The sequence below is a fragment of the Phymastichus coffea genome, unplaced genomic scaffold (assembly GCF_024137745.1).
Source record: "Phymastichus coffea isolate CEN01 unplaced genomic scaffold, Cenicafe_Pcof_1.1 PCOF00109, whole genome shotgun sequence".
Lineage (NCBI taxonomy): Eukaryota > Metazoa > Arthropoda > Insecta > Hymenoptera > Eulophidae > Phymastichus > Phymastichus coffea.
In genome coordinates this window covers 478-19,441 of record NW_026706920.1, presented here as the reverse complement: position 1 = coordinate 19,441, position 18,964 = coordinate 478, and the positions used below count along the sequence as shown (strand labels likewise).

Sequence of the window (18,964 nt, the reverse complement as noted above, 5' to 3'; positions counted from 1 at the left end):
GCACACTCCACGCATACGACAATCTCTTTTATCCGACATCATGGGATTCTTATTAGTGGAGAGTCAAGGAACTTCAACTTTTTACTGCCACCCTTTTATATATGACTTGGAATGTCGTGATAAGGTTGACTTGGTTAGTACCAACATCATCGAAATTTTTATTCATAAATTTATATGTATATAATTTCATGTTAAACCACGAGGTCGACTACGTTTCTGACTATATAAATTTAGATAACTTTTTATTCATTCTAACGAATATGTAATGAAAATTAATCCATTAAATTAGCCGGACATGTTTTGTACATCTTTCTACCCACGCTCACAGCTAGTGCATTAGGAGAAAATAATCTCTCGAAAAAATTCACACGTATGTTTTTGGCCAATTCTAAGTACTTTCTGTTTCCAGAAATTTTGTTGTAAAATGGTTTTTTTTTCAAGAAAAAAATCATTAATATTTGGCAAAAATTTTGCACTTCGGGCACCATTTTAAAATTTCTAACTGGTCAAACTGACTTCGATACCCTGTATCATTTAGATTTAGACTAGTTCCAAGTTCATTCCAAGACGGTAACTCTGTGAAAATTGCATTTGAAAAAAGAATTATCTTCGATTATCGTGATTTTTTTGTTTCAAAGAACATTTTTCTATAAAAAAAGAAGCTTCTTGATAATTTGAGTGGTACCATCGAAAAGAGTACACTTCAAACTATAAGAATATATCTGTTGCGATTTCTTTTGCCTTGAAATGCAATAGCTGTGAGCGTGGGTAGAGAGATGTACAAAACGCAAATTATTTCTTTTACAAATATAAAATCAACGATCGGATAACAATCGTTTTGACTAATTTTACAAGTATGTACAGTTAGATCGATATCTTGCAATGTATTTTTAATTGATGAAATAAATAAATTTTTAATGTTTAAATAAATAGAAAATTATTAATTTTTATTTATTTATAACTTTGTTAAAAAGTCAGTTATTAACGTATCAAATTCGTGCTTTTCTTTCTTAAGATGTTATTTTCACTGTGTGATATTTAATTCGTATTATTCGTGATTTATACTTGTAAATTAAATTTCGATATGTATTAATTAAATAATACGTATAACAAGTTTGGATTCGGGATCAGCGTATTGAAATTAACTGAAAAAGTGCTTTTGTTCATTAAAAAAGTTTAATGTTACAAATTTTGCATCTTATACAATAGATTTCATATAAATATGATGTCACGCTTTTTGTATGGTAATGATTTTGATCAAGTGCCCCAATACATCTAAGGTTACTTATTTTTTTTGTAAGTTTTCTTATTTTTGTGTGTATAACGAGTTGCCGTTTTGCAGCAAAGAAAAAGCAGACTGGACCGTTACATTATAATTTCTTAACAGAATTTGGTTCTGTGCTAGATGAAATTACAAATAAATTGAAAGAAAAAATATTTTTTAAATATATTTCAATTTTATTAGCAACTATTCTACTATGAACTGAGTTATTACGTAAAAAATTACAATTAATATTGAACACGAGTTTAATACATTTAATATGATTATGAGATTCTCCTTTATATAAATTTTAATTTAGAAAAGTTATATTTGTATAAAAAATTGATCTTCACACTTCTTTACATAATACATGTGCAAAAATAAATGTTGTAAAGGTCGACGCCAATAGGCCTCTTGAAAATCAATCGGATGTAAATGATAAAAGTTACGACTCGCGTAGAAAGCCAGAGTAGTATATCTGAGCATGCAGTCAAAGAATGACGTTCTACCAGCACGCGTTTGAATCCCCATTATTCCCATTTTAATCGGTACTTCTCAGAGCTTCTAGATTGCCATAATTGTAGGCCATTAAATAAGCATCGCAAGCCTAGTCGGTTAAAGCTTGCGCATAGCTTACACCCGGGAGAGAGATCACGCTTGGCTCGTCGTTAAAATCAGAGTCAGAGAAATGGGATTGCCAAGTGATGATAAGCCTTGCATTTATGCGAGTGAAGATATACCGATAATTACGATCGAATGCGATCGTATTCCGACATTCCAATCCTCATGGGAGCCTCGAGCAATCGCACTGGACAAATCCCAGTGAGACCTTAAAAAAATCGCGTCAACGCTCGTAAAAGTCAAGAGCAAGGGAGCGAACGCTAGCCTTAAAAAAAAAGATAGCCAGCAAAGTCCATGAATTCTTTTGCCTTCAAAAGGTTACCCTTTTTATAGGTGTACATATATATACATATATATATATATATATATATATATATACCGAGTCAGACAGAGCGAGAGGAGACTTTTGCTATGTTGGCCCCCATAATAGCGCGCGATGATTAAATCGCCTCTCCCTCTTTTTCTAGAGCATTCACTCGGACAATCGGCCAGTCCTGTACGTACTTCCTTCATTGACGAGCCAATCGCTGCTGCTGCTGCCGTTGCGGCTCGACCTCCTTCTTTGGCCCTCTTTCAACGCCGCCAGCGTGGCTTTCACAAGGTTTTCAAGCTTTTATCATTCCTTGCCCTTAAAGTGGATTGCCTTTCTTCAAAACCGGATGTTCTCTTAATTATCGTGCTTCGCTATCCCGACTTCACTCTTTCTCATTCAATGCGAATTTTTTTCATTGGCGTCATTTCACAATAGATGTTGCCAGTTGCTACCATTCACTTAATCCTTGTTCTGGGACACTTTGTTCGGATAATTTTTCGAATATAATTATTTTTTTGTTTTATTCTATGTTACTCTTTTGCCAACATTTTTTCCTCGTTTACTTGCTCGAGAGCTCTTGTGATTTTGATTCTAATATTCAAGAGGAACTGAATTTATTAAAGACATATTGCAAGAGATGCAGGTTCTTTGAAAGGAAAAAAACAAGCCTACCTAATGTACATTCAAAGTCATCTTTGCTATCTCAATAAGATTCCGCTTTTGCAGCGTTGTGTACTTAGATTTCAAAAAGTTAGTTGAAAAATATTGTAAATAAAAGTAATACAATTTTGTTCAACAATAAATATCTTTCACTAAAGTAAGTTATATTCGAAATAAAACAAAGAACAGCAAATGAGTTTCCCGAGTGAACTGAAATAGTACATTACGATACAAGTGCGGGAAAGTAGATTCTTGTCTCGTGTGGCGTTTACACCCGAGGGAAGCCAGGGTGGAAAAGCACACGAAACGAGAAACTCTTTTCCGAATATGTATTGTACCGTATTTTTTTATATGACATGTGGAAAATACAATTTTCAGCTCGTTTTTCGCCAAGCGTATGGGAAAGACGTACTTTGGCCTCGGAGTGACGAAATGAATTTTGAAGCGTGGATCTCGACTCACGCGCGCCTGTGCACACAAGTGCATTCCCGATGCCCTCTGTTCTTTATGCAAACAAAATTAGTACACAACTCAAAGAAAGATACGTTTTATTAATTTAGAAAACAAGTTTCAAAGTTACAGTGTATCGCTAAAAAATGTAAATTGATTCGAGACTTTTATGAAAGCAATAGTTCGTTCTCGTACGCTCCTCACTTTTTTGCTTGTCATATTTTAGACTATACTTGTCATATTTTAGACAGCGGAACTTTGAATATCATTTTTCATTTTATTTTAAATAAAAATCATGACATCCCTTTGTTTCTTCCAAGCTCTCTCTCTCTCTCTCTTTCTCTCCCTCTACTGCTCATTTTTGTAGTGAGCACTCATTTCTGGAGAAAGTTCACAAATTGAACTAACAAGGAATTCTTTTGTCTTGAAGAACACGTCTAATGCTCAACGACATGACTGGTCGCTTTGTTGAAGCGAATTTTTTTAAGAGCAGCGTAAGACGAAAGTTTCATGGATGCGCAGTGTACCGAGAAAAATGCAAGAATTCTTGGTTCTCTTTTTTTTCGTTTTCCTCCAATATAGGACGCTCATTTTTTGTCGCTTTGTTGCTTAGTACACTTTTTTTTATTCGTATTTAATAAATTCCAATAAGCGACATGTCGATTGAGCTTTGTTACGGGAAACTTTGTAAGGGAAAATTTTTTGTTTGATTGCCTACAATGAAATTACTCGCGAGTTGATTTTGTCAAGTTGTAAAAATGCTCGTACGATTTTCTACAAAGCGATTACAGAGTTTCTAGGCGATATAGGTCGGCAAGCGAAAAGCTAAAGGGAAAAAGAGGAAAAGGCAATTCCCATCGGACGGTAGATTTTTCGTGAAGCAATTGTCGAAATACACTTTTTGTGTGTGTGTGTGCTCTGCAATTGTGGCCGCATTCGAGTATTTTTGATCCAGCAAAAAGAATCAAAAGATAGGAAGAAAAACTTAATTTCTGTAAAGTTCAAATGGCGCGTATTTTAAAACTAAACCAATTACTAATGGTATCGCTTATAACATTCATTAATTATCCTACGCTATTGCTTATTACTATAATTCGTTACTAGTATTGCACTCGACTATAACAATCTCATATTCATTTGACTAGGACCAATTCATGAAACCAACAGATTGATAGAACTAAATATGAAAGATCTTTGAAGAGGGCATCGAGTGAGCTCTTGGATATTTGTGATGGTAGCAATTACATGAATTAAAAATATCGGTTGCCAATAAGACGTGCTAACGAGGCTAAGTGATGTGCCTCATCGGTGTAATCAATACTCGCGAGGCGTGATTACATGCTCTCTTTCTCTCTCTCTCTCTCTCTCTCTCTCTCTCTCTCTCTCTCTCTCTCTCTCTCTCTGTCTCGCTCAGCACAATCGATCGATACCTGGTAAAAGTGCAAGAACGATAACTCCGTGCTACTACTCGGTGTATGTACACCACCTGAAAATTGTGCGAGGTCGTTGAACGACCTTCCCCTCTCCACCTGCGCGCACCGACATTTCGAATCTCAAGGGCTTTACTCGAGTTTGTACGATTGCTTGTGCGCTCTGTGCGAGTCAATACGCTCGATTGCAATTATGTTGAGCAAATGCACTAGTTTACAATGTTACTCCTGCAGACTTTTCTGGACCGATGATAAATATAAAGCCATTTTCAGAAGCTCGATAGCATTTGTAAAGCTTCATCGTTAATTTTCCTTTGTTATTAGTATTCTTTATAATTGTTGATCGAATTATGATCTGAATAATACTTGAAATATCGAGCTCTACGAAATATCCATAAAATCTATCTGGTACAAGCTCAGACATGCACTCATTAAAACAAAACAATCCACTTTGTAACGGGACCTAATCCCATTTTAGAAATGCGCTGCCAACTGACGAACTGTTTTCTAAGAAATTTAGGCAACGAAGAATTTCTTTTACATTGATTCACGCGAAAATATTTAAAAAATAAATAACCGAAAAAATAGTCACGTAAGATTCTCATTTATTCGAATGAAGCAATATATAAAAATCACATTAATTATTACATATAAAAATTGGAAATGCATCAGAAAAAGAAATTAAATAGCTAATTATAAAAAGGAAAAATTACAGACAACAAATTTTGTTGAAAATTTTGTTGAAAATTTAGACAAAAAATTAGTTCAAAATCTGCCAAACGAGACTTCTTTTTTCGGGAAGCAAATATCTATCTGAAATATTAAACAAGGCTATCACACTTTAGGTTACACTATTACCTAAAAAAAGTATTTTGCGTCGTACAGAAGATTTATTAGAGGGACTTATTGAGCCAAATGATTTAAGGTGGTCTTAAGGGATTATTAGAAGAACTTATGTGCGCGCGTCGTTAGAGGACAATTTCGCAAATTTGCACGCGTTTTGCCGCAGTAAAGTAAAACAAATAAGAAGAGAGAGAAAGAGAATAGAAGGACGTGGAAGGACATAAAAATGGTGCGATGTCGGACTCGTTGAAGAAATAAAAGCAGGATTTAGCCCGTAGAGGTGGGCGTTTTAGTACGTTAATAGAACCGTACCAGCAGCAAAAGCATCGGCGAGTAGGCAGCCTGTTAGTCTAGAAGATTGCTGTACAATACGGCCGTCGTTGTCGTCAGTGACGAGGCCTTACGCCCACAACTGCAATTTCTCGCGTTAATAATGGTCATTTGTAATTCCTCAAATTACGGGCAACGAGCCATTGACTTTACAAGCAGTGCCTATGATGTTGGCCTGTCATTTTTGCGTCGTCCTCGGTGGCTCTCTCACTTGCATACTTGGGCATATGCGTACGTGCAAAGGTAAGTCATTGCGGTCGACGATATGGAGTTCATTGCACAGCGTCAACGATCCGGGAAATGGTTGATCCTTGAACCCCTACCTCTACTCATGCTTATTTTTTTTTCATATCTCTTATTTCTCTCGTTAAAGCTTGAAAATTTTTCATTCAACTAAAAGAAAATGAATTTGAACATTTCTTTGTTCTCCACTGCCGATTTGAATGATAAACGAATATTCAAAAGAGGTTTATGTGCTTGTACATGCCACTGGCTCTACTTGTATGATTTCCACTGAAATTTTTAATCACGCCGAAAATTACTGCTTCATTCGATTAAAATGTTGATGATTTTTGAGTCAAAATGTTTGGTGCTCGGATAAAACGTGATAACGAGGGTCAAAATCAGAAATTTGGAGAAATTTAAACAAAGCCAAATAGAACGTGACATTCGCGTAACAGCCATCAGTTAATATTAAAGCTTGCGGGCAAAATCAGACATCAATATTTGAGCAAGTCGCGTTAGCAAAATATAAGGCATTAAAAAAATGCTCAACAGATGAGATAATCAATGCACAATAATGTAACAAATCAATTACAACATCACGCAAAAGTTGAACGCGACAAATTATCCACTCCTGGCTATATATTGATATATAAACAACGTCATTTCACGACAATAAGCCACACCATACGTTGGCCAAAGCGAAGAGAGAAGAAAAAAAACAAGCCGACAAACTTTTTCCGAGAGCAAGTTGTCGAGCAAACCGTCGAGAAAACCACGAAAAAAAATTCCTCCGCCGATACTCGAGTTTCTTACAAGCGGAAAGTTGGTCGACAAGCGGTGGCGCTTGACCGCTTGGAAAGCAATCATCGAACGATGTCAGGGGGGCCGTTGGCAACGGGCCCTCATACTAATTGCAAAAGTCCCCTCTCCCTCCTCTCTCTCCCTCACTAGCGAGAGTTAATCACACCTCCCCGAATTTCGAATGCCTGTCGCGCGCTCGCTCGCTGCAGACGTTTATGGCTGCTAAATTATTTGTGCGTGTTCTGCCTGTCATCAGCCCATGGATATGGCTCATATTCATGATCTACACGTAATATATATCCGTCGCTTCTTTATTTTGCTAATACCTCCAGTGGATTAACGCATCATTGATCCATTCAGCAAGCTAACATTATGCTAATGTTACATCGACATTTTGATAGACGAAACGTTTCGGCGAAATAATTAGCAAGCATTATATAACTGAGCCCGTGCATTTTGCATATTTTGATAATCGTTTTCGCAAGGTTTAATTGAAAAGTACCAGTTATAAAAAAAATTCATCAAAAAAGTAAATGCAAAAAAAAAAGTTGATTTGCCAGGGCTGCGATCAGTTTTATTCAACGTTATTTGCATTCGCATTCAGCAAAAGAGACAGCGAGGCATCGATCAATCTTGTCGACAGACGAGTTCCGAACTTTTTCGTGAGATGCGATGAATGTTGCGGCTGCTGCTGCCGTGCGCACGTGGCTGTGAGAAAGACCTGGCCAGCAACATTTTCGACATAAAAGAGGAAGAGAGAGATAGAAAGAGAGGTAAATCGAGCATTAAACGAGCATGTAAATGGAATGACAGAAAAAAATCTTAACGCAGAATTTTGTCATGCAAACTTGTCTACGAATTTGAGTTGCAAAGATCAAACAACTAAACAAATTCATATCAGTACAACTCTCTGTGGCAATTCGGTACGTCGTCGTGCTGGTGATAACAAGCTCTTATCTTCGTTAATTACTTGTTCCAATTATGTTACTGTATAGACATTCATGTACAATATGAAAAATATACACAATTGGAAGAGATAAGACTAAACTCACCGAATAACAATTTGTTAATTTGAAAAAACTTATTAACTTTCTTAACACGTTAAGAACGTATTAACTATATTCATTGTATTATACCGGCTTAAATTCATAGATCGTCATAGACATAGCAAATACTTAAAGCCTTTTCTTTAAGTTTAGTAGATACAAATTATATAGGAAAAGCAATATAAAAATCAAGAGAACTAAAAAACCAATAATAAACTGCAAAATCAAGAACCTGTTCCGTCCATATCATTAATTCTGAAGAAAATAGCAGATTCAATTATAATAATCTAGTAACCTAACCATCCGATTATTCTATAATAAAATAACGTTATGACATAACGAGTACAGTTATTGAAGTCACATTATTTTATAAAAAGTTGACAGCTTCAAATGAAATTCTGAAAACTTGAGACGAATTACAAATAAGACTATTTATTTCGAGTTACTCAAGAATTCCTTCCAGACATTTGAACTCAAACTGCATATTTTATTTCGTATTATAATTGTAAGAAAATGCTACCAATAAAATGTCCTGCCTATAGGCGATTCTTTTCGCAGACTTGTAATTGTCGTTCGATAAATAAACACCGCGTTTTTATGCACAGATTTTTTTTTTCAACTTTGTAGAGACAGTACTCGAGCGCAGCGAAAACCTGAAAATACATATCACTTGGAAAGTGAGTGCTTTCGCACTCACGAAATTAAATTTCTAGCTTAAATTTATAGCGAGGAGCCCCTAAAAAATAAAGTTAATTTGAAAACGTGGAAAGAGTGGAAAAAGTTGAAAATCAAAACGACAGACAGCGAGAGCGAGGGCGTAGAACGCGAGCTTTCTAGTACTCAAGCGAGGAAGCCACAAAGAGAAGTAAAGTAGCGTCGGGGAAAAGTCGAGAAAGAGATAAAAAAAATGAGAGTGAGACGCAGCTCGTACGACTCGTCAGTCGTATGAACTCCCAAGGGGCGCAGGCGCTTTAAAAGCGCTCGTTTCATCGAGTCTTCGTGGCAGCCACATGCGTGCTTGATCTTTTTTTTTGCTCGCGCGTATTATACATGCAAGCTCAAGAGTTTTACTGATCCGTGAGAAACTGGCTCGCGCACACGGTAGTTGCTCGCCTACTGTGTCAATCTTGTTGGAAAAAGAGAATTTTACAGTACTTACCAGAATCTGCTTAGGCAACAATTGTCCACTGCGCGATTTTTTCATTTGATTGAAACAAGTCGGTTGATCCTTTGCTTCTCGTCACACAAAGTAACATGTTGACGATATTTTGCTGAGACCGATTTGGCCACAATTTAGTACAAATGTAAAGTGGAAAGACAAAACAAGAGTATTTATTAAATACAGCATTTCTCGAAGGCATTAAGTAGATTTAGAAATTTAAATACCATCGTTGCACCGGAATTTCGGTTTTCCTGAAAAAAAAACCTCTTCGCGTGTACATTTAACCACCCTTTCCAATTGTATTGCCGTTGCATTTTCATGCTAGCTCAACTGACAGGCTCGAAAACAGTTATGTAAAACGCTTTATTGTACCATGAATATATTCAGTTTTTTTTCCCTCTGCAAACTTTACCAACATTTCTCACGGACTTGGAGCGTACATCCGAATTTTCCCCGCAAATATAAAGAATATCGTAGCCTTGCCGGTAAGAGCAAAGCAAAGGAGCTCGGGTACTTTCAGGCGCGAGAGAAAAGATCGAGTACCGAAGTCATCGTCGCAAAAAGCCCCGAGGCTAGAAGCATATCGTAAGATCCCAAAGAGTCACGAGGATAGTGGGTAAAAAGTAGCCAGTAGGGCCCTACCTTCCAATCGTAGACTCGCGCGCGCAAGAAACGGATCCCGTGCAGGAAGGAGCTAGTAAGCAGAAGCGGGAGCGTTTGTTGGCAATTTTTCAACGAATCAGTGTGTCTCCGTGAGGGTGCGCGCTCGCAGTCCACCGTCTGACCGGAATGTACGTTTTGCCTCTGCAGTCTCCTCGATTTTCTCTTGCGAAAAAAGACCCACGAGGTCGCTTCTGCTGCTGCTGCTGCTGCTGCTGCTGCTACTGCTGGTGCTGGTACTGCCGCTGCAGCGCCAGGTTAACCAATCGCTTCACAGACCATTCCGCTACGACTGCTTTAAGGATTTTTTCGCAGCGGTTCTTTACTGCTCCTGCGATATTAGAAAATAGTGCTGTCGCTACGGTTCTTACGGATAATCGGCAAGTTGCCACTCGAGCGAAACATATGCACAAATCAGAATGTGATATTAATAAAAAGACAGAAATGTGATATTATTGAAAGATGTTTCAAGTCAGAAATCATCCGAACGTTCCTTATCGCTTCGCATTAGCTCGTATGCTTCTTGTTTGCTCGTAAGCCATGCGTTCAAAGTTGCAGCTGAAAGAAGAGAGAAAAAAGGCTACTACGACGAAAACAAAATGAGAAACGAGAGAGATGGCGCGATAAAACAGCGGAAACGGCTTAAACTGCAGCAACCGGGAGCGCGTTACAAATTTTCTAGTCGACAGAGCACAGTTGCGTGCAGCAGGTGGAAGACTAGATTGGATAAGCAACGAGAAAGAGAAAGAGCGACGCTCGAGCGAGCTTCGGCGCGGGCGGAAAAACGACGACGGCGAACAAGTAAAAGCGAGGGAAAGAAATAGACTGAGGCAAAACTGCGAGTCTTCGAATGGCTAATTGTCGCGAGTTTGATTGGCAATATCGCGAATGCAGCTTTCAACATTCGGTCCTTTTTCTGTGGATACGCCCAGCGGACATTTTTTCATCGCTTACCACGAAGAATCCTTGTAATTTTTATGAAATTTGTAGCTCTGCAAAAATATTCTCTCTTGGGGCATTATATATTTATATCTTACAGCAGCATTTACATGTTTCATAAATAACGACGAGGAACTTTCAGAATTTGATTAAACACTTATTGTAAAGTGGAACAAAGAATCTCGACTCTTTTCTCATGATTTAGCTCCATTCTTCCGCAGCTCCTTAAGCAAGTCAATACTTCTTGAGAATTCGAGTTCGAGCAATTAATTAAGATCCCGATTCTATTTCCGACACAGCTAAAGAGCTGTTAATAATTTTATTCGAAGCAATTATTAGGGTCGACGTCTATCGATCTATCGAGGAATTTAATAGAAATATTTCTACAACACAATTTATGCAGTTCATCTCTATAGATTGCAAATAAAAATCTTACGCTATTCAAACTCAACGGGCATTTCAAATAGCAACGTTCGGATTCCAATGCGAGTGCAGTATCGGAGCGTAATATTTTCATACCGTTGAATTTGAACTCACTGAGTAATTAATACTGAGCCAGTAAAATAATAACGAAAAATAACAGGAACAAGTAATACAATGAGACTGGAGAGAGACATCTATAAGCACAAAGAGTAGATCTGACGAAGGTATTCCTAGACGGGATGGGGTCTAGGCGAGCGTTTCAGAATCGTCGGTTCCAAGGTGTAGCTAAATCGAAAGAAAGGACAGCCCACCACAAAGCGCAACGCGCTTGGCTCTTCTGTTCTCTTACCACAGCGGAGTAATCGAAGGTAAACCCCAGGATTTAACCGACGGCTTAACCTATGCTAAGCGCGCTAAACCGTATTACCAAGACTCGACCGCACACTGCGCCATGCAGCCGACCAGCGTGCACTTGCACAACGCCTAACGTAGATTACAATCTAGTTTAATCGAGTTAGTCTCGTTAATAGGCGGAAACACATAGCTCCACTGCCAGACTTTTCTCCTCTTGCCCTTTTTAGCCGCGGCTGACCACCTCGCTTGAGATCCCCTCACGGCTCTTTTCTCGCGTTTTACCGGCAACGTACGCCCCGACTTTTTTCTCTCGCCGCGTTATTAGTTGAATGGGCTTTTGTCCTGAGTCGCCGGAATAAGGCTACGTTGTCTTTTGAGAGTTTGCATAGCATGAAATAAATGTTGATTATCATAGAGTGGCACCGCCTGGACTTGCTGACTCTGATAAAGACAAATCGCGCAAACGCGACTTGGCAAAGCGTCAAGCTATACTTATCCACCTAAATCTTTTTCGCGGTGGACGCGATATTTTTTGCCAACTGCTGCGAAAAACTGTCACAAGTGTGTGTATGTATGTTTTTACTGTTCTCTAAGAGTGGCAACTGCAGATGGTACGTGCGATAACGCGAGACTTAGGATTGTTTCCGCGGGAGAGAGAGAGAGAGAGAGAGAGAGAGAGAGAGGTGCGGAGGAAAAAAGATGCTTCGCGCAAGCTAAAAGTTGGTCAGCAATTTCGACATCAAACGTAACCGCGATCAAGATAGTATTACGTTGAAGGCAAGCCCTTGCGCTTCGATGCTTTACTTCAAAGTGTATCTTTCAAGGTTTTGCAGAATGAGCGTCGTAGCTGCTCAAAAGAGTTTGAGGAGGCTGCTAAGCCGCAAAAAGCTCAATGAACTTTTTTCAGCACGCTCGAAGATACGCTGCACTTGTACCAATCCCGAGTCTTGCCAGCCATAGTAATTTACCATTGAAACTCTCGACGCAGTTTTCTTTTTTTCACTGTAATTAAGCTGATTATACTTGTTTCGCGCGGAAAAAAAAACAAAGAAAAAGGCAGTTTTTAATTAACGCGTTGATGGTTATATGCGAATGAATCCGAATAAATAACAGGTTAAGCGCGCAGTTCTTGCTTTTCAACTTTAACAGCACGCTGAAAGAGGAAAGGGCTCTCGTCGAAATTCGATAAAAGCGCGCCTCGGCGCCCTTTTGATTTTACTCGACGTACTGTAAAACTGAGCATCTCTTACGGGAATTACAATACAATCGGATAAAATCAATCTCCGGACAGCAATTTTTTTCGGAACAAGCCAACTGACGCTGCTGCCGTCACCGTTGCTGCTGTTGGCGTCTGGCAGTAATGCGCGCGCTCCGATGCTTTTTTCACGGCAGTGCGCTTGCGCCTTTGTTGCCGTTGTTTTTCTTTTCTAGCTCGTAACCCAGATCTATAGACAAGCCAGGCTAGAGGGGAAAAAAAGGCGACACGAAAGGCATAGCAAGAGAGAAGGTGCACGAAATTCAAATGGTCTCGTTTCAAATAGATTCCGAATTGTCTTCGCGCATCGCCGAATAGATTTCATTGAATCGAAGGAAAAAGATAGAAAGTCAGACGACAGAGAAAGAGACGCGAGCGCTAACTCTGATAATGGAGGAAGCAGTCAGGAACGTAAAGGGGAGGACGAGCTAAAGGAGTGTAAAAAGCGAGGGAATGCCAAAGTAGAAAAAGCCCATGCGCTTATATGTCGATAAAGACGTCGGAGACGGGTGCAGTAGCAGCTGCCACTGCCGAAAAAATATCCAAAGGAAAAAGAGATTCGATTCTCTGAATGAGAATATTTCTGATGTGTGCCTTCCAGCGGTAATGTCGTATATTATACGGAAATGGAGATCTAACAAACTATTCTCTGGGATCTCGCATTTTTCCTCTGACCAAACTTATCGAGGTCGTGGTTACAGAAGCTACTCCCGCTTTATATTACATTTTTCCGCGAGAATCTTCGAACAACACACATTCCTATGAAAATATATTCGAAATATAATGTTTGGAAGAAACTGCATACCGATATAGGAAAAACTCAACGCAAACAAGATCTTGAGACATAAATATGTGTATGTTATTCGATTGAACGATCTGCTTCCTGAATTTTTTACCAGCCAATATGGATGGAATTCACCATTGAGCCATATATCCCGTATAGTAGCGCTATGATAGAATTCTCGTTTGATTTCACTCTTGGACATCGGCGGCTGACCCTAGCGTCGCTTTTCCACTTCGGTCGCTGCAACGAATAATTCAGGCGTGTGTGCGACACCGCGCCTCTTCGCCAGCGGCAAAAATTCTCTTCCATTAAAAACTTGCAATATCGTGCTAAGAACGCTGAACATCTATTTGCCAGTTGAATAATCGCTTTTGCTAGACTCCACTTTTCTGGCCTTCTTGCCGTCGCCAAACGAATCATTTCAAAAAAACTACAATATTTCCAACTTGTACTTTATTTCTGTGCTTTTAGCTTATCAACTGTATCAACTGGTCAAAAGAAATATCCAGTTCTATTATACAATTCATCAGCGAAATAGACGTTACATGTGGATTTTTAATTTCAGGGAGTAGTTCTGACACATAACACGTCCGCCAGGATCATTTGGTCAAATCAAAGTCTCGTACTTCAAAGCATCACGAGGAGCAGTGCAGGCTCGTACGTCTGTGCAGCGACCAATAGCATCAATGAAACTCGTAGCGAGTCACTCGACTTCCGTGTAAAATGTAAGTATATTATAATACGTAATAGAGTATACCCCCATGTAACTAGTAGCTTTTCCATGTATATGAGTAAATTGGATTCTATGATTTATATTGCATTTTAAATATAAAATACGAACTTTTCAAATAGTTGAAGCCTCACTTTAAAACATTTTTTGAAATCGATGTCATATTTTATTTCGCACCGTAAATTTTCTTTTTCAAAAATACATGTATGTTGTTCAATTTCGTCAAATGACATTTTCATGCATTTGCAAGTAATAGAAATATTACATTTTTGTAGGATTTGGTGTTCACTATGTATAATAGAAAATATCTTCCAATAAGATAAAAAATACGTTTTGAAGATTATTAATTTACATTGAAGATGAATTGATAAATTACAAAATAATTCAAAGAGCTCGTTTGCTTCCGAAGCAGTTGTTGTTTACGAGGTCAAGCATTTGCAGTTGCGGGCTTTTTTTCTCTCAGTTTCTACTCCTCTCTCTAGCTTTTGGTCCGTATTTGTGTGATATTTTAGAACTGATGCTGGTAACACCTCGACGTCGAGAATCTCGTTCCTTTTATAAATATTTTAGGCGTACTTTGCATTTTTTATATCCAATTTCTGCTTATGATATTTTCTCTTGCGTTGTCTTTCTCTTTTTTTCTCATTGAAGTAATACCCCCGGAAACGTGTACACGGAAAAAAAGAGAGGAAAAAGAGAAAAATACTATGAAGGATATCCCTCGTCGGGCTGCATGTTTCATTGTGACGCGATCGCGTCAAACGAGGCGAATCTCATTTCACGATCGACGAGCTCTCGCGAGCAGCCAAGAAAGGTGATTGCGTGCTCGAGCCGAATTTCATATGTAAACTTATGCGGCGACAAGTCGCGATTTACGTGAACCGAGATAAGGTGCCCCCGTCGCCATTTCAGAAACGACTGCGCTTCACCGCTCACACCCTCCTCTACCTGCTCACCAACTCTAAACAGTGGGACGCTTCGTCCGTCAAAAATAATGTGCTACTTTACTTGTATAATCCTACTTTGTTCATCGTGGCAAGCCGTGAGGAAAGCGGCTACCGGAATATACTCCCGAAAGTAGGTTCAGGTTAAGAATTTTGTACCTTCGAATTGTTCGATATGTTGAAAACATTAGTAAGCATATTAAATATAAATTATCGATGGAAAATAAAGACAATGTTGGTCTGCAATTTCTAAAAAACTACTTTAATCAAAAAGATATTAATAATCAATCTTGCTTCTTTGAGAAAACGCTGAACAGTAAGACAATAGTTAATCAAAAGCAATTTTTTTCAAGAATTCAACTCGAGCATGTTTGATAGTAGTATAGCCGCAAACTGCAGCGACAGGTGTAACGAGTGTAGCGAATAGGAGAATTTTTATTCTCCCTTGGTGGAGAGAGGGCGGAAAGAAGATACAAACAGAGCTCTACAATCGCGCGAAAGAGAAGGGTAACCCCTTGCATAACTTGAACGATTCCACGACGAGGACGTCGACGATGCTCATAAAAGTCGTCGAGCTGACAAAATGCGAAGGCGTGCTCGGAAAGCCAGCAACGACTCGCGTCGTTGGTCAAGCGCGAACAAGCCTCAGGTTTTATCTTATCGAGGTCGCACTAAAATAAACGTTGCCATAACTTTCGATGCCTCATGTTGCGCGTATATGTGTGTCTTTTTGATGCCAGCGTAAAAGCGGCAGCTAGATGAAAGGCGAAATGAGGCCAACGTCTGTAAATATCGCATGTGAATACGATACGCTTTTCCCAACTTTGATAAGCACGTTTCTTTGACTAAATTTTAACGTTTATCAAGTTTAATTTACTTCTTAACTGTGAAATAAATATATTCAATGTTTATTAATTCAAATATGATCTTAAAATGAAAACGTCACCTAAAAAAAGTATCAAATGACGGTCGATCTTTTATTTCCTCGGTACCTCTTATAAATACCAGTCAGAATAACAATCGCGGGCTATACTACTTTAATAAATACAATTACAAGAACACGCAGCGTAACTGCAAAATTCCAAATAAAATTAATTTTTTAGTGCACTATCAGAGAAGAAACAACGAACATAATTGTATATCTGATGATACGAGTATTATTATAGCTCTTAGTGTACTTATAACGTCTCTATGTACCCTGTGATTATCATTAACTGGCCGCGATTAACATCGACTCGTTGTTTCGCTTGCTATAGAGCGCACAATTTCATTAGCAGAGAACACAACTTAAGAACTTTATCCGCGTCTGTATCTTGTCGAAGAGACTCTGAAACTCTACGTAATTAGAGTTTTGAGCGTATGGCTCGGGCTTTGACTGATTATTGATCCGCTAGCACTCCAGTTTGAGCCTCAATCATTAGATCATCCAACTAATCAGTGTCTTTGTAAAGCATAGTTTGAGCTTAACTGGGATCAAGCATCTTGGTAACACAGGAACACTCCTCTCTAGATAATTTCAACATTGATGTGCTAATTGTTTCTTATTTCTTACACCTTTATGTTTTCATAAATAATTTAATTCTCCAGTAAAGACCATTTCTTAATTATTAATCAAAATAATAAATAAATAAATATCTTGTTTCAACGTTTCATTAGTTATCCAACTTCATCAAGAACTTCATTATACAATAATATTATATCTGTTGAAAGTACGTCATATATATTTATTCTTTTCATCTTTGGAATCTTGAGAGTTTGATCAAATGCATTTAAAATCCGTATATCATAGGTAATTTTTAATGAATGTACTCCGAATGAAGAAGTGTCACGAATACAGAGAAGAAAAACAAAGTCATCATTCGCATAACGCGGTCTGCAGAATAATGGACGAAAAATTCGAAGCATTATTCTCATTAACCAAGAGAAAGCGACGCCACTGAACGTCACTGCGCATTGTTCTTAATCTCGTTATGAAAACTATGTTTCGTTAGTAAACACGTATATACAAGTGATACAATTGAAAAAAAAACGAACCAGCACGGGTCAGTATATTCTGGAATAAACTTTACACTACTCGTAAAAGAGAAAAGCACATTTATATAAGAATTTTTTAATGCTAAACCATGTTTATTTGTTGCGTTAAAACTAAAATCTTGTATCAAGTAAACTAACATGTAATAGATAAACTCGAGAGTAGGCAACGATATTCTCCATCATAAGCAAAAAAAAATAAAATCACTTTTAACATAACTAAAAAACCGTGGAACTATTTTCTCTGGAGTTTTATGAAGGCATCGGGGGCTTTTAAAAATGCTTTTATTGCTGTGAGTAAACCTGGATAACGTGAATTGTATTCCGATTTGAGAGAAGTTTTATTTATGATATCCTCAGCGAAATACGTTTTTCCAACTGTCTATTCTTTTTTACCCACGCCACTATTTGTTCATTTTCATATCTTTTCAATCATTTTGTTTGTGGAAAAAAACTGAACCGAAATTTTACTGCTCGTGTTCCATTAAAACTGAAACTATTTGGAAAATATAAGGATTTACAAAAAGACGCAATAAGCAAATGCTCGACTTTAGTTGAAAAAAATGCATAAAAGGCTTTTCAGATCAAACTGATTGCTATTCCACCAATTGTATACAAAAAAATTCCATCGCAGCGCTCTCAAGCCATAACAAAAAAATGCAATCGTGCTGCCAAGAATACATATATCAATATTCGGGAGGAGAGGGCGCCAATCAAAAGCAATCGAATAAGCCGAATATCCGCGAACCGGGAAGCTCTGGAATATGAGTTTCCAGGGGTCGTGGTGGCGCCTTAATCCAAATGAACTCTGTGGTAGTTGGGTGTAGAGGGTGAATCGAAAAGTCATTATTTGGCTTGAAGATATATATGCATGTATATAGATATATATTTCATATACATATATAGGTTCGTTTGAATTGGTACTTGTTTCGTAGATGCGCCGGTCTGTAAGGAGGACAGGATCGTGATAGTTGGTGCATCACGAGGCGAATCCCTGGAGATCGCATGCCGAGTTGAAGCTGACCCGCCGGCACATAGTTTCCGCTGGAAATTCAACAACAGCGGCGAAACCTTGGAGGTACCAGCCAAGCGTTACAGTGTTGAGCCTGCTGACGGTCAGAGTATACTCACCTACATGCCCAGTGCTGAACTCGACTACGGCACCCTTTCTTGCTGGGCTGAAAATTCTGTTGGTACGCAGGCTAGGCCGTGCCTTTTTCAACTCGTCGCTGCCGGTAAGTTAATTTCTTTTTATTTAAATTAAAAATAAAATCATTTCAAATTTACCGATATAACAAAATACAACACAGTATTCCGGAAATTTTATTAAAGTCAACGGATATGTCAGTTGTTAATGACATAATGTATTGCCGTGCAAAAACAGCAATTTCCTGCGATTAATCAATAAAAGACGCGTGACCCAGATCGAAACTTCAACTGATAAGTATCTCATTGCTAAGTAAAAAAACCAACGGAAACAGAAATGGAAGTGGAGTCTCCCAATGGATTAGAGTCGACAGGACCTAATAATAGAACTCTTAATTGACATCTTCGTTAGCCATGATTATCAGAGGCGTTGAACATCAGTCAGTTTCCAGTCCTATGTACACACATGTACACATTCGCTCGTTAACTATACTCGTTCATGTGCTCGCTTGTTTTTGCTACTTTTCGGATTATCATAATTCAAAAGGGATTTGCT

The 18,964-nt window shown here is 38.3% G+C and overlaps 1 protein-coding gene across 1 annotated transcript in view; it reads left to right on the top strand.

Moving 5' to 3' along the window:
* The window catches only part of LOC131670369 (B-cell receptor CD22-like), a gene marked incomplete at its 3' end in the record, with an annotated part of 212,117 nt that extends 193,620 nt beyond the window's left edge, over positions 1 to 18,497 (top strand). Inside the window, exons 10-11 of the mRNA XM_058945909.1 lie at positions 14,123 to 14,282; positions 18,198 to 18,497. Of these exons, the coding sequence (XP_058801892.1) occupies positions 14,123 to 14,282; positions 18,198 to 18,497 (460 nt within the window). The remainder of the gene's footprint in view (positions 1 to 14,122; positions 14,283 to 18,197) is intronic.
* Between the last annotated feature and the right edge of the window lie 467 nt (positions 18,498 to 18,964).